Source organism: Nyctereutes procyonoides, unplaced genomic scaffold, assembly GCF_905146905.1.
Source record: "Nyctereutes procyonoides isolate TBG_1078 unplaced genomic scaffold, NYPRO_anot_genome, whole genome shotgun sequence".
Lineage (NCBI taxonomy): Eukaryota > Metazoa > Chordata > Mammalia > Carnivora > Canidae > Nyctereutes > Nyctereutes procyonoides.
This window is the reverse complement of record NW_026575132.1, coordinates 14,600,492-14,627,578: the sequence shown is the minus strand read 5'-3', so window position 1 is coordinate 14,627,578 and position 27,087 is coordinate 14,600,492. Positions and strand designations below refer to the sequence as shown.

General features: G+C 38.1%; 1 protein-coding gene across 7 annotated transcripts in view; it reads left to right on the top strand.

Annotated features, from left to right (window-relative positions):
* INO80D (INO80 complex subunit D) overlaps positions 1-26,002 on the top strand; it is a 68,613-nt gene extending 42,611 nt beyond the window's left edge. For all 7 annotated transcript variants that reach the window (XM_055345151.1, XM_055345157.1, XM_055345155.1 and 4 more), the window contains 5 exons: positions 4,363-4,472; positions 6,072-6,205; positions 10,962-11,179; positions 11,887-12,044; positions 13,942-26,002. In XM_055345151.1, coding sequence (XP_055201126.1) covers positions 4,363-4,472; positions 6,072-6,205; positions 10,962-11,179; positions 11,887-12,044; positions 13,942-15,107 — 1,786 coding nt within the window. In that variant the 3' untranslated portion in view covers positions 15,108-26,002. The remainder of the gene's footprint in view (positions 1-4,362; positions 4,473-6,071; positions 6,206-10,961; positions 11,180-11,886; positions 12,045-13,941) is intronic.
* The last annotated feature ends 1,085 nt before the right edge of the window (positions 26,003-27,087 follow it).

The following is a 27,087-nucleotide window of genomic DNA, read 5'->3' as shown; positions in this document are numbered from 1 at the left end:
AAGGAATCCCTAGTGAGCCATGCTTATGTATTAAAGCACAAAATTGAGGTCAAGCCATGTGCATAATATATTTTCTCCTTTTTTCCATTTAATATTGGAATATGACGTTTTTCTCAATAATAATTATTTAAAACATGGCTTTTAATGGCTTTATAATATGACGTCAATCCTTGGACTGTTTCTGTTTTATGTATGTATTTAAGTAAAACTGGGTCTGTATACTTTAACAGCTGTGTCCAGTTTTTTCCCTTAAAAATATATTATAGCTATCCCCCTATGTTCTTAGGTATTATTATGAAAACATGATTTTTAATGTGTGTGTACTATTTTCTTGACTAAAATTCCATATATTGGATATGTAGAGTTATCTGATTTTTCAGTGAAGAAATTATGGTGTTATTACCATTTTGGAAATTAGGTGGTGAAGACTAAATAATTACTTATTTAGGTTATGTACCTTTTAAAAATACTAGCTTAATTGGATTGAAATATTCCAAAATATCTTCATACTTAATTAAAGAAATAATTTTACAATTTAGAAGACATAGTTCTTTATGGAGTTTGTTTCACACTTTTTTTTTTTTTTTTTCACATAACAGCCTTCAGGTATACACACACATACACACACACATTTTTAGGAGCTTATATACCAAAATATTAGCAGTGGCTATCTCTAGAGGGTGGGATTATTGATTTAAAAAAAAATAAGTAGTCTGTTTGTTCTAATTTTTATATAGTGATCACGAATCAGAGGAAAAGGGTTTAAAACAAAACTAAAAAAAGATAACCTTTGTTTTATAGCTACTGATCATATTTTTTAGCAGATATTTTTGAAATTTCATTTTGCTTTTCTGTATTTTGGTGTTCATTATATTTGTCATAAAAAGAATAACCTGTTTTTCAAATGCATATATTAAAAACTACTATGCCCTTAAAAATTTTCTGTTGCCTGGCATATTCAGAGTTGTTTGAAACTTTGTATGTGGTCTAATATGCCTACATAATGATTGCTGCCTGCAGTATATTCCCTCACTCTAGGAGCCCCCACTCCTGTGTAGGGGAGAAGGTAGTGTCTATTCTAGAACATCTTTTAAGTATTAGCTTATTTACTGAGAGACTTATTTTCTCAGAGAAACATTCCCAGGTTCCCCTATGTTAGGATACCCTCTTATATGTGCCTGTTGTGCTCTGTACCCTGCTTCATTGTAGAATTGTATACCAATATTTCTGTCAGGCTAGACAGTCATCTTTTTTTTTTTTTTTTTTTAAGATTTTATTTATTTGAGAGAGAGAATACAAGCAGCGGGGAATGGGGGGTGGCCAGGAGAGAGAGAAAGACTCCCCGCTGAGCAGGGAGCCCCACGCCAGGCTGGATCCCAGGATCCTGAGATCATGATCCGAGCTGAAGACAGATGCTCAACCAACAGAGCCACCCAGGCGCCCCAAGCTAGACAGTCATTTTTGTGAGGGCAGGAGCAATGTACTTTTTTTTTAATCTCTAGCATTGATGGATAGAAATTAAATAAGTGAAGAGACACTTGTTCTCTATTTGAAAGAATTCACTGGTTTGACATAGGTTTTAAAATAATGATACCTAACATTTATGTTAGTTAAGGCTTTCAAGTGTACAATTTCAGTAGAGACTTCGTTTTGTCCAGCTTGAAGCAATCTGTATGTAGAGCATTGTGTACATTGAATCTAGTATATTATTATGACCTTGTCAAAGGTGTAAGTAAGGGACTGTACTCTTGAGTTTGAGACAATTTGGTATTTGTGTAGAAAACTATATTTATCTATGATTTTTAACCAGCAGAATCAATCCCCCACCACACACTCTTGCTTTTTTTCAAAACATTTCCCAAACCATCATCAGTGATTTGGGGAAAAAAAAAAAAATTTCATGATAACTAAATTACTAAACAGATACCAAGGTGAACTCTAATATTCAGTTCTCAAATTTATTTGATGTCATTTGGTTATGTCACTCATGTTTAATAAAAGGTTTATTGCCCAGTGCCTCCCTGATAATCGTTTAACAGTGAGCCATAATCATTTGTTGGTGATTGGTAGTGTAGTACTTTATATTTTAGACTCAAAAAAATCAGCTGTCAGCTATTTGATATTTTTGCTTTCAAAGACTAATTTCACAAAAGACTTTTTTTTTTTTTAAGACTTTGTTTTTTTTTATTCATGAGAGAAAGAGGCAGAGACATAGGCAGAGGGAGAAGCAGGCTCCCTGCAGGAAGCCCGATGTGGGACTCGATCCCAGGACCCCGGGATCACGCCAAGTCAAAGTCAGATGCTCAACCGCTGAGCCACCCAGGCACCCCTCAAAAGACATTTAAAAAGTTGCTTTTAAATGTTTTAGAAGTTAAAACTTTAATGACTGCTTTTTAATAAATACTCTTTAACATACAGTTTGAATATAAACTGAGTAACATTATTCTTTCTCATCTAATAGCTTTGTCATATATATTGGTGAATATGTGGAATAAGCCACTGAAATAGGTTAAGTATATAAACTCATCTGAGTATCTTGTAGCCAACAATCCTGCAGAGGCTAGTGTTGTTTGTGTAGAAACTATTGTGAAGGGAGAGGATCTAATCATACAAAAGGGAACCTTGTAGTAGGTGTTTTCACATTAAAAAATATCAAAATGTTTTGGTAAATTCTCCCTTTGTTTTGTTGGGATTATTTGGATAATAAAATCTGTCTAACATCAGGCATTTTTACCTCAATTATCCAGGGGGGTATTGAAATTCTGACTGAGTTTATTTTACTGTTTAAGAGAAAGATTGTTGAGTTGGAACATATCATCAGTTTTACAAAATGAAACTGGTAGTTCCCTCCGAAGTCTAGGTTAGATAAAAATGAGGGAATGTGTTATATGCTAGGCTTGGTAGATGGCTGAACAGATTACTGAAGTGTCCCACAAAAATAATCCATTCAATATAGAGAACTGCCTTCTATTTAATCTAGACCAAGAGAATGGGATAAACTGCCGCAATAGTACAGCTTCATTTGAAATTGTGTATCCTTTTTGCAGACCTAACTTAATGGCTCACTTCCCAGCTCTTGTGATTCTGATGTATTTTGCAGAACTTACTTTTTTTTCCCCAGAACTCTTAGTTAAAGCAACTTTGATGGCAGCTCCTGGTTCTCTGTTTGCATTTACTGTGTATATGAAAGTTATAGTAGAAATTTTGTTTAGATTTTCTGTAAATTCATATGTAATTTGGGTTCTATATGACCTTCTAATCAGTATAAATCATTCCACTGAATTTCTTAGATACAGAAACAATTCAAAAGATAATTTTGATGCCTCACGTGTGATTTTAGTATATTATGTAGATGCTTTTCCTACCTCAGACATGTGTAAAGTCCTACCAGTTTGTGATGCATAAGAGAGTCAAATAAACAGGACAGTTTTATGCTTCTAAGAACTTCATTATTGTTTATTTTTATTTTTTAATGTTTGTATAAAACTGTGGAAAGATCCCATAAACTAATGAAATGAATACTTAATATAGAAGGACTGGGAACTGGCAAATTGGGACAAGGGTAGAAAAGAAACTCTTTGCTGCCTAACTTTTTATTCTTTGGTGTTTCTGGAACCATGTGAATGCATCAAATATTTAAATGTTGAATATACAGAGTGGAGATAACATTTAATGAAAGATGGAGTTGCACATATTATAAAAAGTTTTAAAAATATATCCAAAGTGAGTTCATTTTGGAGAGCAAATCAGTTACTTCTGCAGGTCATTATCCCCTTCCTCCTATATTAGATCAAGTTTTTTGCAGCTTGACATGACCAAAATCTAATGAGGATAATAATACCAGCAACTAACAACCATTGACCATTTACTAGGTATTATACTATCTACTATATGTGGTAAGTATTTTAGATGTGTTGTGTCTTTTGGTGCTTACCTATCAGTCAAAAGTACTCTTATCTTCACTTGATAGGTGAGAAAGTTGATGCTTAAGCAAGGCTAAGTAACTTGCCCAAGATCACGCAGCCGGAGGAGTTAGAGCTGAGATTCAGAATTAGGCCTGACTGATCTAGGCTCATGTTCTTTATCACTTTTTTGTTTACTCACTGCCTCTTAGTAAAAGGAACCAGAAATAACACTTAAAATAGGAAAAAAACAGGGATAGTTGAAATCGATAATAATACAATAATTGTTTTGTCAGTAGATTGGGGAAATACTGGAACTGGTCATTATAACTCCTATTTACCTTTAGTTGATGAACATAGGTAAAATGTTGGTGTTACGATCTGCTAACATAGTGCTGAAAAGTTGCCCTGGATTCTTAAAGCATTTTTCAAAGTTAATTTTGTCTCTTTGCTTTCTTAGCATAAGCCGGACCAAGTCAAGGGAGGTAGAGCCAGCAGCATGCAGTGGAACCATGAAGGGTGAACGGTGCCCTAACAAAGCCCTTCCATTCACCAGACATTGTTTCCAGCGTATCCTCTTAACTGAATTGAATGTGCATTGAAAAGTATTCACTCATTGGGCGCTAGTATTTCATTCTTAAGCCAAGGGAATGACTTCTATAATCAGAACTATTTTATGTTTAAAATTTTTATACAACTTCTCTTTTTCATGATGTCTTCCTAATAATTTTTTCTCTGCTTCTGTCATTGTGACTCTTTATTCAAGAATTACATTAGAATCTGCGAAACCGATACCAAGTAGCTGATTTCTTCCGAGGCCATCACTTAAATTAAAAGAATTCTGGTTCTTGCAGTGGTTCTAAGTAGCTTGTGAGAAGCAACTATAACACTTATTGATGGAGAAATCATGTCCTATTATTCAAAAACTGATTTTAGTCTTCCAAGAAAGTTACACACAATGTGCCTTTTGGTCTGGGAATAATTTCTTTTTATGGAGCACAGTGCTGATTTGAAATGAAAGAAAGATAAACATCACTGACTAGGAAAGAAGATACATTAAGACAGAATATACTTGAGGAAAACCTGTGTGGTAAAGGGCTTCAGGCTGGTTATGAAATCTTATTACTCTCACTTTTATTAAACATTTAAAATTGAGTAGCATTTAAAAAATTTATACAGTAGCAATTACTTGCTCTTCTTTATTATCTTTGACTTTTTTGCCCTCCTTTCTGTTCTTTGGCATTAAAATTTCACAACTTTTTTAGCAGCCCTTTCTGCACAGCAAAGGTTTTATAAATAGCCTTAACTATAAAAGCATAAAGGTAAAACAGAAAGGTACCTTCTTGATAGGTGTAAAGTATGTCTTGAGGAAATGTGCTAGGGCCTAAAAGTTTGGATGCTTAGAAATGTTGACAAAGTAAAGGTGATGTTCCAGTTTTAATGGTAAAGTTTTGATATAAAAGTAATTTTTCATAAGTTATAAATTTGAATTTTGTGTTGGAAATGGGAAATGGAAAATCAAATTTGGATAGATGAGCTTTTTTTAATTATATCTTAAAATTTTTATTCTTCTTGATGAGAATTATATGTGAAAGTTTTCCTTAAAAGAGAGTGATTTTTTTTCTAACCATTGTAGTGGAATTTTTAAGAGATAGTGTATTTAAGAAGGAAACAACCCTCTGTTTTCCAAATAACAAAAATCAGAATGTCCATAAAGGAGACTCCTATTCGGAGCCCTTAGCAAAATAGTCTCCTTTAGTAATATCTTCTGATAAATTCAACAATGATCATTTCCCATATCAGTAGTGGGGGTTGGTCCTTCAGCTTTAAAGGATAAGAAAATGTATTACTTACAAATAGAAGTAAGGGAAGAAGTAGATTTTTTTTTTCTTAAAGGTTAATTTCTTTATTTTGAGAGAGCGTGCTTGTGCGTGCTGCAGGGGAGAGGGAGAAGGTGAGAGAATCTCAAGTAGACTCCCCACTGAGCATGGAGCCCCAGATGGGCTCAAACCCATGACCCTGAAATCACAACCTGAGTCAAAACCAGAGTCGGGTGCTAAACTGACTCTGCCACCCAGGTACTCCAGGAGTAGATTTTATATAAAAATTTAAAACTTAATAAATAATTTGAGTTTCAGTGCATTATATTCCTAACTTTGAAAACCACAGATATCCTCTTGAACCGCTCTCAGCAGCTTTTCTCAAGTTGCACGGCCAAGTTTGCAGACGGACAGCAGTGCTCTGTGCCCGTGTTTGACATTACACACCAGACCCCTCTGTGTGAAGAACATGCCAAAAAAATGGTGAGTTCAGATTTTATTTTCTGCAGCTGAGGCTTTCAAACTTCTGATAGCAATCCACAGTAGAAAATGTTTCTTAATTTAGTACAAACTGTGTGTAAATGTATATATTAATATATAAATATGTATATAAAATATTAATATATATGCTGATCATGAGCCACTGGATTAATTTCATAGCCTCATTTTTTTAAAAAAAATGTTCTAGGAGGTATTTAGTAGTTACTCACATATGATTATTTTATTGTCTATCCCTATTCTTTACTTCCCTTCTCATTAAGGTACATTTTCTTACTACTTAACAGGTTTTTCAAGCTTTCTTTGCCCCATTTCTTTAGATTTTTTGCTTTTTTTATATGCAATTCTGTGACTGTCTTAGATATTTGATGAAGTTTCAGCCAAAAACCAATCCTTTCTATAATTCTATTGAACTTAATTATTGCTTTTGTTAATGTATCATAAGCCCTTCAGAATAATTTGAAGGAGAGGTATGTCTGAACTAGTAGACTATCTGAATTCTATCATTACTTAAAAGAAGTGCTTTTTTACTGTTTTTACCCCAATACTTGCTGAGTCCTGCTATTTGCAAGGTAGTATGTAAGGTATATGTATTAAAAAGCTGAATAAGACCATTTTTTCCCCTCTGTAAGCATTTTGCAGTTTCAGGGGTGCATCAGGGTAACTGAATGGCCATTGGACCAGGACTTAATAGTATAAGCTGTGATCCTGGTGTTGCAACCAGCTAAATGTATAACAAGGACTGTTTAAGTTAAAAATTACAGCTTAGTATAGCCAACATCTGTAGCCTATCAGTCCCACAGTGAGAGACTCACACTGGGTGAAAAGAACTGGACAGATCTCTTGATTTTACTTTCAAACTGTCTTGAATCCAAACACATTGTGCCAGCTTGGCTGGTACATTCTAGCCTTGGTCATCACCTTTGCCTGGATTACTATAATAGTCTCCTATTTGGTCTCCCTTCTTCTTGCCCTGCACCCCACCTGGACATATTCACACACCAGCCAGAGTAGGCTGTGTGTGTTCCACTTCCTTTGAGTTTATATGCAGTAAAAATCACTGTTTTTGGTCTACGGTTCTGAGTTTGACAATGCACACAGTCCTGTAACGACTACATAATAAGATATGTCACTAACACCCTAAATTCTCTTGTGCTCCCCTTCTGCAGTCTACTTCTTCCTCCATCTCCACTGTCTTCCTGTCCCTGTGATTTTACATTTTCTAGAATGTCTTATAATTGGAATCTATAGTATGTGCCCATTAGAGCAAGCCTTTGATAATATTCATGTGGTCATTTTAGTTTCCTGGTCAGAGCCTTCCAGTGGTTTTCCATCAGATCCAGAATCAAATCCACGATTCTTACCATGGCCTTTGAGACTTACCCATCTGGTCTTTGCAATCTCTCCTGCTTCACCTTGTACCTTCCCCTTATTTCTGGAGTTCTAGCAGCATCAGCCTTCTTGCTTCTGCTTCAACACCCCCAACTCATGGGCTTTCCACTTGTTTTTCTCTTTTCCTAGGATGTTCTTTTCCTCCATTTCTACCTCCTTCCCTCCCTCATTCAGGTCTCCAATCAGTTGTCACTTCATCAAAGAAGTCTTCCACCTCCCCTCTACCCTGTCATTTTTTTTTTAAGATTTTATTTATTCATGAGAGATACACAGAGAGAAAGAGAGAGAGGCAGAGGGGTAAGCAGGCTCCATGCGGGGATCCCTATGTGGGACTCGATCACAGGACTCCAGGATCATACCCTGGGCTGAAGGCAGTGCTAAACCTCTGAGCCACCCGGACTGCCCCTACCCTGTCATTTTTTATCCTCATACTCTACCTTGTTTTTCTTCCTAACATTGGTATCAGCCTAATATCATACTATTAACTAATAGTTTATTGCTAGTATCCCTCTACTAAAATGTAAACTTTACAAAAGCAGGAACATTTTTTGTTCATTGCTATATCCTCAGTGCTTAGAACAGATGCTCAATTAAGTAATTGCTGAATAACAGTTAGAAACATGGCTGGGAAAGGTTGAAATTTGGAATTAGATTCCACTGGACAGAGTAGCCATTGGTAGAAGAAGCTCAAGCTTCAGGAAGTCCAGGCTGGCACACAGAACATGGTATTTGATGAGTATGAGCCCATAAAATGGATGGTAAGTTAGTAAAGGCAGTGTCCTGGCACGTAAGTAGAATGAGACAGCAAGTTGGCAGGGAATGGTGTTTACAAATAGCGTAGGCAATGAACAGTTGGCATTAGGAAAGGTCCTAGGGTGCAGGGGCTCCAGTTTTACAGAGGACCTTTGTGGTGGACTACCAAGAGCATGGTGGGACCTCAGTCCAGGGTAGTTCTGTGTGGAGTACCTGGCCCATTACCAAAAACGTTGGCCTACGAGGTTTAAGTTTAGGAGAATAAGACAGACACCTAGCACTAGAATTAGGTGATATGGGAGTGTCTTTAAAGTAGGACACGTGTATCTTGGGCCAAAGTTTCCCTCACCTAACATCTGTACTGGTCCTAGAGGGAGAGCCTGGGATGGAACTGGTGGTTGCTCAGACTCTCTTTGTTGAATTACATAGTGGATATAATAAAAGTAGACCTCAAGTATCGAGCCTGAGAACTACAGAGGCTGGGAAATAGCCTTTCTTTTTTTGGTTTGTTTTACAAATTTGTACATTTATGACTTGAGTCTGTGTTTAGATTCAAGTATTTGGCTCATATTAAACTTCTTTTAGATTTCTTGAATTGATACTTTAATCTTATTCTTTCTTGTCTTGAATTTGTTTGCTAGTATTAATAATTGTTAATGCTAGTGATTATTATTAGTTTTCAAATACTGTTGTCCGTACTCTTTTTACGTATTTAGTTTTGGGTTACTACTGAATTCATTAAAGGTGATGTCAATTGTAAAAACCACAATTGTTTTACATACCACCAGGAAATAAAAACACAGCACAGTGCATTTCTTGTCACCTATAATTTCTGTTTTATATTTATCTAAATAGCTTCTGTAGACTTAATTGGACATAGATTTTTTTTTTATCTTCCCTAATGCTGAATTGCTTTCCTTCGTTTCCGCTGAATTCCTTGACATGGAAAAGGCAGTATTGTCTATGTACATCAACTATAGCACAGCTTTGTCTACTTTGTGGCTATGTTCCTTTCTCAAAAAAAAAAAAAAAATACCCACAAAGGAATCATGGTCATGTCTTCAATAATGAGTATTTGCTTCACTGATGGCAGTTTTATACCCTATTGCTCAACTTTTTTTTTTTTTAATTTTTTTTTTTAAATTTATTTATGACAGTCACAGAGAAAGAGAGAGGCAGAGACACAGGCAGAGGGAGAAGCAGGCTCCATGCACCGGGAGCCTGACGTGGGATTCGATCCCGGGTCTCCAGGATCGCGCCCTGGGCCAAAGGCAGGCGCCAAACCACTGCGCCACCCAGGGATCCCCTATTGCTCAACTTTTTGCACACACAACCGTTTTTCTTTCCTCTTCGTGTTACACCAACAATGTCCATATCTTGACTCAAACAGTGACAGTACCAAGAACTTTTCTCACCCTTGCACATATGTAGGCAGTGCCAGCTACAGTGACCATCCCTGGGCCCAACAGCAATTGTTGTAAAAGGCATCTCAATTGCAGAGATACTAAAATATGTATCTTGGAATTAGTGAAATGCAATATTCAGATTGAAGGGTTGCGGCTGAAGAAAACTGGTTATATCGTTAATTTCTTGTTCTTCCTTGCTGGTTCTTTCTCAGACGTCTGCTTACTTAATTGCAACCGTTTTATAAACTGCAGTCTGGTTGTCTTCTCTCCTCTCTCTACCGTATCTCCCTGGCCTGTGTAAATTATCTGAAGGACTTTTACTTTGTCATGATTTCTGAAGCTACGTGTCCATCCCATTCTTTATCCCTCATGCTGTTTTTTCCTATCGCCTAGAAAATCTTCATACCCCAAATTGTTTGTGAGCCAAACTGAACTCCTTACTTTTTCTTCTGAATCCTTATTCCACTCTGCGCTCTGTTCCAGCAAATGGTATCATCTAACAGTCACCCAACCTAGAAACCCCAGAGATGTCTTCAGGTGCTCTCTTCCTTTCATCCTCACCACATCCAAGGAGCTCTCAGATCTTGACAATTCTGTGCCTACGGGGCATTGCTTTTCCATTCCCCGCTCACATCGCCCTTAGCCGTTTATCTTGTGTTGACTGCTGAAGTGACTCTCCGGAAATAACACCCCAGTGACTTAAAATCCAACTTTTTTTTTAATCACACAAAACAAAAAATAATTGATTTTCCTTCTATATACCCTTAGAAGGTACTTAATGTCATTATTGACCTATTTTCATTGTATATTTAAGTATACTTGTATTCATGTTTTTCCTGTGGAAGAGTAAGTTTTTTTTAGAGTGCAATTTCATTCATTGTATTTTTACCCTACACACCTATCCCACTGTCTTTTTTTCCCCATCCTTTCTACCCACCCACATCTCTCCCTTGGCCTATTACAGTTTCATGGTGTCTTTAAGTGGGGGATGAACTGTATGTATATATTGAATTGATTTGATTTAAATTAAAAAATGAATTCTTTTTTTCTCATTTACTTATTCTTAGGCATAGTTGTAGGCATGTTTTAAGCGTTCCATACAATGTTAAGAGATATATTTTCTTTCAGGTAGCTGTTGGGTTTTTCACAAACAATCTCAGTTTAAAAATGCCTATTTCTTCATTCTAAAGGATAATTTCTTGAGAGGAGATAGCTCCCGTAAAGTTCAGCACCAGCAGCAGAGGAAACCCAGGAAAAAAACCAAGCCTCCTGCACTTACCAAAAAACATAAGAAAAAGAGAAGGCGTGGACCTCGTCGACCCCAAAAACCCATTCCCCCTGCAGTGCCCCAAGGAAACCTCAGCATGCCCACCAGCGTCTCACTGCCAGTGGAGGCTGCCCAGATCCGGTCAGTGACAGCACCAAAGCTTATGTTTCCTTTCTATGTTCTGATAGCTCTCAGAGCACTTAGCCTTACTTTCTTCTCTAGCCTTGTGGCTGGGCTACAGAAGCCATTCGATAGATTAGCCTAGACTTTGTAGTTTTCATTCTAATTTCTACCAGATATTTGATTGAGTGAGATCTGAAATAAAGCTTTTGGCTATAACATAGAAAGCAGATGCTGAAATCAAGAATTTAATTGCCACTCTCAGATTGTTCTGTTTTAACAGAAATCCCATGTATGTTTTAACAGAAATATTACATCAGAAATCTGGTGCATTACCAATTTTGGCAGGGGTTAGCCAAAGGCTTCTGTTTCAGCTAAGCATTTTCCCTTTTTTCTGTTTATTTCATTTTTTTAAGTTATTATTTTGACTAGATTTGAAATTTACTAAAAAGTATTAAAACACAGTACACAAAATGGTAATTCATTCTACTAATGAAGTAAACATATTATCTCAAAATGATTGCCTAAATACATGGGTACAAGCCAGAGAACTACATGACTGTGTATGGTGAGATCTTCCTTTTGCTATCACATTTCCGTCTCTGAAAGTAGGAAAAGGAGACATTTGAGTTAGGATTTCACATCTTCATGTTTGATGAACTTGTTTCTGGGACACTGGTGTGAAGGTAAAGGGGGAGTGGTGAGGCCAACCGTGTCCTCTTCCCCAGGAGCCCGTCCACGCCAGAGCTGAGTGCTGATGAGTTGCCGGATGACATTGCCAATGAGATCACTGACATTCCACATGACTTGGAATTGAACCAGGAGGACTTTTCAGATGTCCTGCCACGGCTACCTGATGACTTACAAGATTTTGATTTTTTTGAAGGTATGGTCAACATTTTGATTCAAGTCCAGTTTTTGTGTTTTTTTATTTTTTTATTTTTATTTTTTATTTTCAGTTTTTGTGTTTTTTTAAATGAGTTTTTTAAAAAAGGAAATCGTGTTTTCGAGATGTGTTTGAAGTGCTCCTCATACATACTTTCACTGTCAATGGCAAATGCAGCGCTGCTAAAGCTATTTTACCCATTTCACAAGGCAGGGATGTGCACTTTGTGTTCACCATTACTATAGGCTTAGGAGATTAATGATTTGATTGTTAGGTTTTAACGTTGTTGCTTTAAAATGAGTCATTTTACTTGATTTTTTTTTTCAACAAAAACATTTAAATTTGAGTTTATTGAAGCCTTTTAGGTTTTCTCCTAATCTTAATACCTCACCCTGTACTTCAGTTGAAGTGTATTTTCCCAAAACAAAGTTTGCTTAATCCCACCAGTTCTCTGGTGCTTTCAGGGGAAACCTATTTTTGTACTCTTAGAATGTTCCTTTCACCATTAAAAACAGTATTTTTGTGGAGATTAGTCAAGTTCCCAAATATATAGATTTTTTTATATAGGAAATGAAATTAACGGCAGCCCATGGGCTTCTGTTTTATGAAAACTAGAATGAGAGGAGCAGGATTAACGGGTCACACAAAAGCGTTTTAAAAGATAATGGGGGAGTGGAGCGGATTGCAGAGTGTTGTGCTCACATGCACGCATGAATCTCTGTATTCCAGTCTTCCACAGCCCCCTCCGACTGGAGGAAGGAGTTTAAGAGCAGAAGAACCAAGGGGGACTCCTACACAGCCTTTTGTCTCCCGGCTGAACCAATATGACACATCTTCTATTTTAATGATTTTGACATAAGTTTATGTAAAAACCCATGTGTGGTCAGACAGTTACCATGCATTTTAGTTAGTATTGCTTAGAATCCTTAATTTAATGCCTCAATGAGATGAGTTTAGGGAATGCTGTGAATAACTGAAGATGGGATACAGGTTCCAGGACAGCTCAACCTTTCAGGCCTGTCTTACAGATTAATATTTCACTCTTTCCTTCCAGTCCAGTCCTGGGAAGCTTCTCTATTCCAATATTTCATTTTGTTTAGTTTTTTCTTAAAGATCTATTTATTTGGGGGAGAGAGTTTGGGCATGTATAGGGGAGAGGGGTAGAGAGAGGAGAGAGTCTCAAGCAGACTCCCTGCTAAGTGCAGAGCCCACTGCGGGGCTCAATCCCACAAGCCTGAGATAAAAATCAAGAGTCAGATGCTTAATTTGACTGAGTCACCCAGCCACCTGGTTTTATTTTGTTTTGATTTTTAAAGGTTTTATTTATTTATCAAAGAGAGAGGGGCGCCTGGGTGGCTCAGTTGCTTAAGCGTCTGCTGTTGGCTCAGGTCATGATCCCAGGGTCCTGGGATCGAGCCCCACATGGGCTTCCTGCTCTGGGGGGAGCCTGCTTCTCTCTCCTCTGCCTCTGCTTGCTTGCTCACTCTCTCTGTCAAATAAATAAATAAACTCTTTATAAAAACAAAGAGAGTGAGGATGAGCATAGAGCCTGAATGGGGCTTGATCCCAGGACCCTGGGATCATGACCTGAGCTGAAGGCAGATGCTTAACTGACTAGCCACCCAGGTGCCCCATTTTTTTTTAAAGATTTACTTATTTGAGAGACAGAGAGAAATTTAAGCAGACTCGCCACTGAGCGTGGAGCTTGATGCAAGGCTTGATCCCACTCCCTGAGATTTTGACCTGAGCCAAAACCAAGAGTCAGATGCTCAACTGACTGAGCCGCCCAGGCACCCCGTTAATAGAATATTGCTAAAAAATAATTCAGACGTGTGATTTCTGTGGTATGGGACAAGTAAAAACTCTGCTGATTCTTGACGGCTTTTGTTTTACTCAGGAAAGAATGGAGACCTCCTTCCAACTACCGAAGAGGCCGAGGAACTTGAACGGGCCTTACAGGCTGTAACTTCTCTTGAGTGCCTGAGTACCATTGGGGTACTTACTCAGTCAGATGGTGTGCCAGTCCAGGAGTTGTCAGATAGAGGAATAGGGGTGTTCTCCGCAGGTACTGGAGCTTCAGGAATTCAGTCCTTGAGCCGAGAAGTAAACACGGACCTAGGGGAGCTACTGAATGGGCGCATAGTACATGATAATTTTTCTAGTCTAGAGCTGGATGAGAACCTGCTCCGTTCTGCTACCTTGTCTAACCCACCTACACCCCTGGCAGGGCAGATCCAGGGGCAGTTCTCTGCCCCAGCCAACGTCGGCCTTACTTCTGCCACTCTGATGAGCCAGAGTGCACTTGGGGAGAGAGCCTTCCCAGGACAGTTTCATGGACTACATGATGGCAGCCATGCCTCCCAGAGGCCACATCCTGCCCAGCTGCTGAGCAAGGCAGATGACCTAATCACCTCACGACAGCAATACAGCAGTGATCATTCACACTCCTCGCCCCATGGAAGCCATTATGATAGTGAGCACGTGCCGTCTCCCTATAGTGACCATATCACCTCTCCCCACACGACATCTTACTCTGGTGATAATATGGCAGCTACCTTTTCAGCAGAGATGCCCATCATGGCGCAGCACTTGCTCCCAACCCCACTCGAGGTGCCACTTGGAGGAGTCGTAAACCCCAGAACTCACTGGGGCAATCTCCCTGTCAACCTTGGAGACCCCTCTCCATTTAGCAACCTTCTCGGCGCAGATGGACATCTTCTTTCCACTTCCCTATCCACGCCACCCACCACTTCGAACTCAGAGACCACACAGCCTGCCTTCGCCACCGTGACCCCCAGCAGCTCCAGTGTGCTTCCGGGGTTACCGCAGACCAGCTTCAGTGGCATGGGGCCTTCTGCTGAACTCATGGCCTCCACCTCTCCCAAGCAGCAGCTCCCTCAGTTCAGCGCAGCCTTCGGCCACCAGCTGGGTTCTCACAGTGGCATTCCTAAGGACCTGCAGCCCAGCCACAGCTCGATAGCCCCTCCTACAGGCTTCACAGTAACAGGTGCCACAGCTACAAGTACCAATAATGCATCTTCTCCCTTTACCTCCCCTAACTGAGCGTGTCTGTGGGTTTGCAGGCAGGTGGGGAACCTGGTGTTTTCTATCTTTGTTTCCTGTTTCTCATCCCTTTCCCCCTTTTCCTAAAGAAGATTTTAAAAATCACAGGTGGGGACAAAGGGGGAACGCTCCCTTTTCCAGTTAAACAAGTAATCCCGCGGTGGACCTTGCTTCAGTGTTCACATGTGCTCCTTTGCACTGGTGCTCATTCCCTCCTGGCAGGTTCACTCTACCCCAGTGGTTTCCTCAGTGGCTCAGCACCGTGACTGGATAGAATTGATTTTTAGCAGCAAGTCCTAGAAGTGGAAGATACCTCAGATTACCAGTGCCCTTTACTATTTCCTAGTATTCAGATCAATGCTTTCCATTCTATGACCAGGTCTTCACAGAGGTGGTTCTATATAGAATGGTCCTATCCATTGAGTTCCCGTCTACGTGATAGCAGATGGTGCGTAGGGGAGTAGATCAAGGCTCTGACTTCACACCAACTGCTAAACACTGCACGAGGCCAGGATTCCATTCCTAATTGTGATCATGTTCGATTTAAAAAGAAAAAAATTTTAGTCTTTTGACCGCCTGTGTGTATGTGCACCCACGTGTGTGTTTTTGTGCAGGGCAGGAAGCACCTGTCCCGTCGTCGTCGTAGTTTCTTTTTTTTCCTAATGAGTCTAAGGCTCTTCTCCTTTCCCACATCTCACAACCCCAATCAGGTTGGCCATTTTCTCCCTGCTGTATTAACTCAGTCTCCCGCGTAGAGAGGGTGGTGGTCCGACCAGGCGAGTTACACGACACTGTTCTTCTAAGTCACCCAGGAGCGCAGCGGGCCGCATTCACGTTGGGGCCGTGGGGATGTCACTAAGTTACCCAGCTCGTGCAGTGTGACTGCAGGGTTGCTGAGATTCTGAGGTCTGGTGGTTATTTTTGCCTTTTTAGACGAGCATTTGTTTCTCCATCCCTCTCTCACGGAATACATTCATGAGATGTAATTATAAAAAAAGACCATATTTTGATCTGAAAAAGCAGGAGAGGTCAGATAGATTTGGAAAGATGGGATCTCTGAACTCCTTGATCCGTCTATTACTTTTGACTTTTTCATGTTTACAGTAGTGATTCTTCGGTAAGATTTGTAAAATGTTGAAGACACTTGTAGAATCAATGTATCAGTTGTGAAGTGATGTGTAATATCTGAAGGATACACATTTTAAAGTTTCTCTCAAAGCAGAATATGGAAACGAGACATAAATTTTACCCATACCCTTTGGTACTTTTAAAATAATTGAAGGGCTTAGGTTTAAGTTCGGGGACTTTTTTTTTTTTTTTAAGTACCAGGATTTTAGAGTTAAAAATCATATTGGGTAGTTTAGTAAGTTGGTGACTATGAAATAAATCTGTGAGGTTTCTTTTTACCTGCCTTCTCCCCTGCCTCCTCCCCATGGGTGGAACTAGATTCTAAAGGCATCTGTGCTCTGCTTTTGCTGAGAAGTTTCACTGTCCCCTGAGATACCATTGGCTATTTATACCTGAGTCGAGTCTAATTTACATATATATATTTTAAAAGATGAGTAGAGAACATATCTATTAATGATGTGATATAATAATTCATTTGTCAGGGAATATTTGATCTTAATTCCTTTTCAATAGGTAAAGATTTGGATGTATTTTCCTACTTCCTATATGTATTCTCTTTATGCCATGCTAATTCTAACCAGTCCCTTCTTTTGAAAGCTTTTCTTTCTCTGCTTTTTAAAGGAATGATGGTGATCAGCAGGCATTATGCAGATACCATGTGCCTGAGATTATGGAGGGGAAATGTCACGTGACTGTATGAAATCATTATATGCCCTAGTTTGTATTTATTGAAGTTTCTTTTTGTGGGCCAAAAATACATTTGTAATATATTTAGTTTGTTTTTTTTTAATCATGATAATTGATTGGAAGATTTATTTTTTAATAGCTTTGCCTTTTTTGCAGATTGAGAAATTTCTAAATTATAAATTATGTCACAAAGCAAAATTATATTTGGTATCACCATAAATTTCTATTCTGAGTGGTGAGAACAGATCATTTGAGTATTTCTCACCTGTGAAACCTATGTTAGTAAGCTTTTTTATTTTAATGTACTGTAATGAAATGATTACGAGTAGTTACCTCTGCTCAAAAGTATCACTTAGTTTGCTCCACTCTTTCACTTCCCGTTACAATCATCACTAGAAAACTGTCCATTCCCAGCAATTCGATCTAGTTTCCACTGTGTACAAATTCAAGGTTGTAGCAGAGCAGCAGCACACTGACTATCTTATCTATCAGCCCTTCTTTGACAGCAAAGGGAAAGTCACGGGTAGTCGGTTTGAACTTTTCTGGCTATTTGTCCCTTGTGGTAGCTGCTTAAAATTCTTCAGTTATCAAAACTGAGTTTGCAGTAAGTTGCACATTTTCTTGTTTGCAATTTTCTGTTCTATGTGCATTGAAAAGCCCTTTTCCTGCTTTCTAGTAAGGAGGCATGAAATCAGGAATGTTGCCAGTTAACAGCTTCACACCAAAAACTTTGAGTAAATTCATTTTTGTTTAGATGCCCCCAGTGATAGCCGAAACAGGGGCACCCGTAGAGAGTACCAGCATAGGTCTGGGGAATTAGCAAAAAAACACAAATTTGTCCTCTCCTTTCATCTCTGTCAAAACAAATAGCCAAGCTTGCAATTCGCTTTGCTCTTGCGGTTTCTTGTGAGTCCCTTTTTGGAAGCGAGAAGAACGTCTGTGAACCCAGAGATACCGGTCCCGTTTTTCTTTTAGCTGACACGGAACAATTCTAGTCTATTAGTAGTAGGTGTGCTGTTAATGTGTAGAGAAAGAAATGAAGTGTCTTTTACTCCAGAAATAGGAAAATTAGTGTCTTTTAAATAGCACTTATGCTATCATAAGGCAATACTGGAATCAAAAACAAATTTTACATAAGGTCCTAATTAGGTGGAAACTAGCTTTTATTCTAGTGTGAAATGAGAACTAGTGGCAGAGAAGTTCACTGTCTCTGCAGTTCTTTGGGACCATTTATAAAGGCCAGTTAGATTGTGTTAATGTGATTTACTTACAAAGTTGCTGCAGTTCATGGATACATTCTGTGCTTGGAGAATCTGAATTCCATTCTAAGGAATGATACTCACTGGCTGTGATCTTATAGCATCGAAGGAAAGATGTGTTTTCTCTCCTTTACTCTCTCTACATAATTGTTAATATTATTTTAATTAAAGTACTTAAGACATTGTTTTCTCCTCTGTAAAAATGGCTTAGTAATTTGCACATCTGCGTAGGTTATGTAGCTAGTAAACAATTCATAGTAGTAAATAGCAATTACACTTAACCCACCAAATGACAGACTATGCAATGGAAAATTTTGTAATTATCATCACATAGCTTATATGGTGAAGGATTTTTTTTCCCCTCTCTCTCTAGTAACCTACCACGTGAGATAGAACTGCTTTATAAATGACTTCCTGAGCAATTTCATGCTGGCAGGCGGTGTGGTGTGTCTAGTGTCCCTCCACGAAGAGATTATAATTTAATGAGAAGCAAATAGTAGCTATGGACATAAAGTTGGAAAATGTGTCTGGTTTTTTGTTTTGTTTTTCTTAAAATTGTAGTTACCGTCTTGAGTGGCATCAGGCTAAGGAAAGCTAATACTTTATCTTTGCCAAATAATTATTTATAAGATTTATTTCTTCAATAGGCCCAGTCTCTCAACTGCAAGCTAAGAGTCCTCACTTTCTGTGACTAACACTAAAGCTTTTCCTTATCAGAGCTCGCTCGCAGTCCATGATCACAACCCAGAGGCAAAGACAGTGCTTTGATTTGGAAGGAAATGGTGTCTGTGATACATGCCCGATTTGTAAGCTTTCTTCTTATGAAAAAGAATTTATATTTCTATTGACCTGTACCATTCAGTTTTGCTTTGTTTTTTTAGTTTAAGTAGGTTCCACACCTAATGTGGGGCTTGAACTCCCAACCCTGAGATCGAGAGTCACATGCGCTACCAGCTGAGCCAGCCACATACCCCTGTATCATTCGGTTTTTATCACTTGGCCCTAGAATTTGAGCATATGTAGGTAACTCCCATGCCCTTGGTTCGTGTTACTTGCCCGCAGTCTCTCCTGCAACGCTGCATCACAGGGGCGGTGGTGGCGGTCGTGGGCTGCATCAGCAATGTTTGTGTGAGGCAATCGCCTTCCCTCCAAGTTCAGTAGGTTGTTGTGGATTGGTATTGTAAAAAGATGAGGATATTCATAACACTAAGGTAATTATTTTGATAGATTTGGAATTCATTTTTAAAAATTAGGTATCTAGTTTCCACATTCTTCAACCTCTTCTTTTTAGCCTTTTAACATCCTACTAAGTTCTGTTTTTAATCTGGTATAATAGATTAGTCTAATACAGTGGTCTTCTACATGGTCAACAGAACTCTGCAGGCAAATGAGGCGATTTCAAGGATTCCTTAAAAGAAAATGTCATACTGAATAGTCTTCATTTGTATCTCTTTCATCACCAACACCTACATCGTTCCAAGGATTTTTTTCCTGATGAGAAATACATTTCTTGGGGGTAAGGTAGGAGGTGGAAATATATATATGATAGAACATAGATTTTCCCCCCTCTCACAATACATTGAAAATACGGAATCTTTACTGGCATTCTATAGAAAGGTTAAACAATGACTTCTTAATATCTGCAGCCTTATGAGCTTCCCAGTATCCTGTTCCACATGGAACCAGAATTCATGTTTAGTAGATTAAAGTGACATTTTCAAGGCTACCTTTCAAAAGATTTGAAATAAGATACCAGTGAAGAACATATTTGGGGTATCTGTTCAGCGTTTCCCCCTGACCAGTGAGTTAGGAAAGAAAACCTAAAATGCAAGTGAATAAGTTATGTCTCCTAATAGCCAGTGTCATTAATGCAAAGATTGTGGGGCCGACTTAGCCTCTTTTCTAAATAGCAAAAATTCTCTTTGCCCTCAGCTCTAACTTCTCTTAGCCTCCCTCTCTCTGCACTGTGATCCAGAGCCAATAAAGGACACATCGTATTTCAGGGAGAGAGAGCAAATTTGGTATGACTTTCTTTACCAGAAACTAGGTTCCCAAATCTTGGGGATGTCTGACTACTTAGAGTGGCGGAGTTTTGGGGGATCTAAAGTTGAGTCTGAAAAACAATGTTGTAAGAGAAAAGTTGTCTAACTCTTAGTAAGCCTCTGTTGGGCAGCCCAGCTCTCCTTCCCTTTGCCCTCCTGCCTGCTGGCCTCAGTACTCCCCTACATCCCCCTCTCAAGCCTACACACATACACCCCTGATCTGCCCTGATCCTGGCCTAAGAGTCATAGACACCACCTCTTTCACTTGTTTTTGTTTTGTTTTGTTTTTTGTTTTCGTTTGAGCTGGGGACCACTGAAGTAAGCTCTATATGCACCCAAAGTTCCCCTTGGGAAAATGTTCACCATGCACTGTAGAAGCTTCCAGTGCAGCGAAACCACACCAGTGCTTTTGCCTGGGGAATAGACTGATTGCCCTGAACTGACTCCACCCTGCGTCGGTAAGGCCCCGTGGGCACCAGCAGATAAGCGTGCAAGTGATGGGAAGCTGGATGCTGGTGACATTGTCTTCATCTGCTCGGAAGGGTTGCAATCAGTCCCTCCTCGCAGTGATTCTTCTTTTCACTGTATAGTGTTGAGTATGTCTCAGGGATTCCTTGTGGAAATTAGGGCAGTTTGTAAAATAAGAAACTAGTTTTAAGAGAAACTAAAGGTGACTCATTGAAGAGAGTGCAAGAAAGAGAAAGCGTTCGGTTTTGTAGCCCACCGTGTCTCGCATAGGACCTCTTTCCTTTCTCCTTCAGGCTCTCATCTCCGCTTCAGCAAACAGAATCCTTTCCCATCACGCACAGCTTTAAAAGTTTTATTTAAAAGTTTCCTTCCCCAATGAGCTTTCAGAATACTTATTGTAGATTTTAAGAGAAAAGGTATATTAATTTATACTATTAACATCACCTCATAAATTATAAGTTTTATACTAAAGCTGTATTGAGTGTAATGAATTATGTTGCCTATGTGTTTTAATAGCTTAAGAAATTATATATGAGCTTTTTGGGTTTTTTGTTTTTGTTTTTTTGTTTTTGTTTTTTGTTTTTTTAACAAAACAAACTAGTGAAGCACCTTTTTACACTGGATCTCTGCCGTGTCAAGGTGTATAGCTATCCTTTGCTACCTTGCAGATATATAAAATAAAAGGATATCCTGGGGCCTCAATGTAGAACACCTTTAGACCATTTATTACTGCTCATAGAACTGTTGGGAATCGTGTTTCTCTAGTAAATGATCTGTGGTTTACACTTAAGACGGCTAGAAGCTTAGTTACAGGGTAAATAGAAATACATAGATCAAGCAAAACTCCCAACTACTGTAGCTGGAATTTGTAAACTAAGTTTTTAAGACCTCTTTTATTTGCTATGGAGTTATTCTTTAATTTACAGTTCCTTCTGTAAGTTGGGAAGTAAAATAGAAAAAATAATAAATTTAGATGTTCTCAGTGTCTTATTCAGGAACTTTTTTTACCCCTCCTCACTAAGGAATTCCCACTGTGACTTAAAAATAGAATTAAATTACTTGTGTGCTTGTCTCCGTCTGTGTTTTTACACACATGCAAAAATATACATTGGGGGCACGTGTGTGAGAGAGATGAATGTGTGCTTAGGTTAAAAATAGAAGAAGGTAACAATGTATTGTAGAAATACGGTTTATTTAGATGAGGCTATCAAGAGTTATTTTCTCATCGTCTCTGTAGTATAAATACACCAAATTCTTCATTATGCTATTTTATGTTAAAAGGCTAGCTCTGATATCATGTGCATTTTATTTTAACCTTTTGATTAACTTATGCTATGTTTTTAAAATGACATGAGAAACAGGTTCAAAGACCAGCCTCTCACTTTTGAGCATAAAAATATGAGAGAGAGAGAGAGAAAGACAAACCAGACATAGAGAGACAAACCAGACATGAGCTGTGTTTATCTGCTGGGGTGATGGGACCAGATCAGTTGAAACAACTTTTTTTATGTTAATAATAGATTTCTTTGTATTCTGAGTTAGAAAATCTTATTGATCATCTTTTCTTGGTGAAGTTAAGAAAATTATAGGCTTTTAATAAAGAATGCCATTTTTTGAAGGGACTGCTTTGTTGAAAGAGTTGGTGGGATCATTTCACCATGTATACTTCAAAGCTGGGATGATTTCAGTTATTCCCAAAAATTAAAAAAAAAATTACTCCGTTGTGCTATTTATGAAGTTAGCGTGCCCTCGACCCCCGTATTTTGGTTATAAGAAAAATTATGCTACCCTTGACTTTTACCTGATTCATATGGAATTAAAAAAAGATACATTCCTATATTTTGAGTTTTGTCATTTTGCTATACTACACATTCAGTACTGGAGTATCTGGTGGTCTAACATAGCCAAAACTAGAGTTTTTATTAAATGCTCCAATCACATTTATTTTTACTATTAAAAAAATCATGTACTTTGATATATGTCAAAACAACTTCTGATAACACACCAGAATTTGTAGTTCTCTTTGAAGCCTCATTCATCTTAGGTATGGTCAAGACCTAGGAAAGCTTTACATGTCGTTCCTTTTATAGTTGTATTTCTGCATCTCCCAGTTTCATTCACTCTTGCTTTATGGATTTTTTAAAAATCTGCATATTTCTTGTACATATGCATGCAAATGAAAGAAGGGAGTTTGTATTGGTGCCATTTCTCCCTTCAGTTACTCTGGTTAATGGGATTTGCTAGAATAAACTCCCCCTGATTGAAGGGTGAAAATAGACCCTTTTGTGTATATCTGTACAGAGATGTGTATATGGGATGTGGTGGCACTTTGCTGAATGTGAACTTGCCTTGTCAATGGAAAGATTGAAAAGTATTATGTTTATTTATACATTTGTATAAATCTATATATACACGTATGTATATGTGTGTGTATAGATAAAGCTATATACATATATTTCCCTAAAAAATGTGTGTGTGTAATAGATAAACAGCCTTTGTTAAAGCAAGATTATACGTCGATGGAAAACTCGATGATTCTGTAAGCAAGAGGAGGTGACAGCCTAGAGCACACCATCGGTGCATACGAAGATGGGAGTCCTTTGGATTATAGTCTTGTTTATGGTTATTATAATTGAATTCCTGCTAGAACTCTTACCAGTTCCATTGTTCTTCATCTTTGCTGCCTTCTAAATCAATCTCATCACACTTCATTGTATTTTCCCCCCTTTATTATGTCCTTCCTAGCCGAAAGCATTTGGCTTAAGCATAATTCATTAACTTCTCAGTCATTTCTTTTAAAGATCTTTATCTCTGAAATTTTCCTGAAGATGTAGATTTTGGTAATAGTTTGTCTAGTAATTTTGAGGATTGGTATTCATCTTCATCTCAAAAATAAACAGAAAACCAACATTCAAACAAGGCTAATCTGAAAGTTACCTAGATCATTTGGAGACATTTTACTCACGTTGGAAAAGAGCATAATTATAATCTTATTGGTAACAGCGTTAGGTTTATTTCCCCATTTACTGTCTTCAATTTGTCATTTAAAAATGTGGTTTTCTTTGTGTCTTAATCATAAACTTACAATTTTCATTTTAATGGAAAGCATACAAAGTCACATAAACCTCTTGAATTCTACAACTAATTTTGCTCATAAAACTGCTTTAACAAATTCTTAAGTAATGAATTTTGCTGTATTTCCTTTTGACTTTTTCCACATTTGTGACATTCTGTTTTAACTTTGCTGCAGCTCTCTAGAAAACTTGCATCCCTATATATTGTGCCTTTAAAGCTCTTATGCACACACAGACAAAAGTGTATATATACATGTCAGAGCATGTGTACATATACTTTCGTATATACTCACACAGTATGTCTCATATATTGTGGGAGTGAATATATAGATATTCAAAGGCAATGAAATGTTGCTTTCTAGATATATATGTATATAAATAGTGTTGATATACTGTATATACACATGTATATGTATGAGTTTTAAATGGCAATCTTTTACATTTAGCAAAATGCTGCCCCTACTGGAATATTGTCACTGCAGTGGCAGTTGTATGTAATGATTTAAAATACATTATCGAAAATTATTTAAAGAACATTTAAAAGTCTCATCTAAAGACATCCACACATTATTTATTTATCTTTTCCTTTTTATTGTTACTTTTTTTTTTTTAACTGAAAGGGAGACTGTCATTTTTTAAAATGCCACCTGTCCTATGGGAGAAAGAGAGAGCCGGGGATTCACTTGAGAACCTCCTGCATTTTCCCTCTCTCTGAAATGGAGATGTACCACAAACCAGCCTGTTTGTTTCAGTTATAAAGCAATCCTAACATTTCCATTAGCTTACGTCCTCCACCATCTTCCAGATCAACTTAATTCACCAATCTGCCTCTTCCTTTCATTAATAAATAATGATCATTGAGATCATTTTGCCTGGGGGAAGTTAACTACTCTAGCTGCAGGGAAATCTATCACCTAACTGTTATGCTGCCTTGTTCAAAATTCAACTTTGAGGGGAGGCAGCTCTCATGAAGCTGTCTTAAGCATGTTTTGCATATATTTAGTTAAAGGTCTTCCCAGACGCTTTTTTCTTGTTAAAGAGCTCGGAGTCTGCATGCACCTGCCGTAGATTCAATCCCTATTCCCCGCCACTTCAGGTGTTTTCATTAATATATCAGTTTGCACTGAACGACAGACTAGGAAGAAAAAAAAAAAACATTAAATCTTTAATTTTGCGGTGAGTTGGCAACAGATTACATTTCAAGACCTTCCAGAGAGAGGAGCATAGATGGACAATCCTAAATTGTAAGATGTTAACAAAAAGCAAAAGAGAACCAAGAACCAACAGTGGAGTAAGAGTCCCCCCTGAAGACCAGAACCGAGAGGTTGGGGTTTGAGTGATTTTACAGAGTAGTTTAGCTGGAACTTGATATCAGAAGCAGCCTTTAACAAAAAGCCTCTTGGCAATCATAGGGTAGGTACTAACTGGAGAACTGAGGTATAAATTGAAACCAAGTTGCAGTGGGAAATCACAGGTGAGGTGGTCTCTTCTTTGGATCCTGTTAAGTGACAGACAGGTTGCACAGTTTTAAAATCTCTTCTTACAAAGTAACTGCACGGTAGCAAGGACTAGCAGTTCTCAAAGCCCTTCTTTTTCAGTGTTCTCATTCACCTTGGCACACAAGTATGTTTAACAGGCCATACATTAAAAATATTTACAAAAAAAAAAAAAAAGCTGCTTAAAGGGAACTTACAAACTGAGGATCTTGTCTGGATTTGCGTGAATAGTGGCTAGAAGCTTAGTTATATGCACAAAAGCCAAGGGGCCACTCGTTTCTGCACAGACTGTAGCAGCAAGTTGAGGAGGTTGGCAGGTTTAGTAAGAGCCCCCCACCCCCACTGTTGTGGCGGAAAGGCGTGTCTGATTTTGAGTGGTGTTGCTGGGTGGGGGCGGGGAACCACATTTTGGGAGGTGATGGGCTTTTGGTTTGTAATTTCCCTTTAAACATGAAGAGATGGCTCACATTTTCCATATATATCTCAATGAATGTACTGTATTACTGTTTTAAAAATTTGATGAAATAATAATGGATTGGTCTCCTTTTGTTATCTGGTCCTTGTTTAATTTGTTTAAGGGTTTTTGTATACAAAAGTTTACATTTTTATGTATATTTTTCTTGTGTAAAAACTGATGTAATATGTGTATAAAACACTGTATGTATTATCTGTATATAGTGTGACAAAATGATTTTTCTTTCTTTCTTTTGGATGTATTAATAAATCTTGCTGTGAAGTAGCTTTGTTTCGGGTATAATTTCCTTTGCCTGGATATAGATCGAAGCTGCAAATCCAGGGTAGGCATTTTCCCCCTTTTGTTATTTAAGTAGAGTGATTTTTCAAGATCTATTTTATCAAGAATTCTGGGGATATAAATTCATGGCTCTTTATGGTTAGATCAACAACGATTAATATTTGCAATAGCTATGGACCAAGTAAATGCTAGGTGAGCTTTATGTGGTTATCTAGAACCTTGAAATCCAACCAGAAGTTGCATTTGAAATTGTTACATGTTGGGACGCCTGGGTGGCTCAGTGGTTGAGTCCTGGAGTCCCGGGATCGAGTTCCACGTCGGGCTCCCTGCATGGAGCCTGCTCCCTCTGCCTGTGTCTCTGCCTTTATCTCTCATGAATAAATAAATAAAATCTTAAAAAAAAAAAAAAGAAATTGTTATATGTCATGATGGAGGTCTTCCAAGCCAATTTCTATGTCATTTAATCAGAAGACCTTTCTTTTTATAGCTTTAGAAGTATAAGAACTTTATGCTATATAACCAAAAGTAAAAAAAAAAAAAACCTCAAACATTCTTTTCCTTTCAAGCATTGCCAAGTGTCTTCCTTGTATCTCCTTGGAACTTAATTGTTACTTTTTTTTTTTTTAAGATTTTATTTATTCATGAGAGACAGAGAGAGAGTCAGAGACAGGCAGAGGGAGAAGCAGGCTCCATGCAGGGAGCCCGACGCGGGACTCGATCCCGGGTGTCCAGGATCACGCCCTGGACTGAAGGCAGCGCCAAACCGCTGAGCCACCGGGGCTGTCCTTTTACTTTATTTTTTAATATGTAGACTGGAACATTTCCTCTGCTGTCTTGTTGCCAAAGGATTTTGTGGTACACATAGAGGCTAGGATAAAATTCATAAAGAAATATTAGTAATCTAATTACACATTGCTTTTACTAGAGATTTACTATTCTTCGTTCTTGTGGGGCATTTAGGCTGGTTTTGCTTCTCCAAAAAAAATTAACATTTTGAGACTAGCAGCAAATGCCCATAATACTGGTAAAATGGCTGGCGTCCCCAGCTCCACTTCTGAAATTGACAATATAT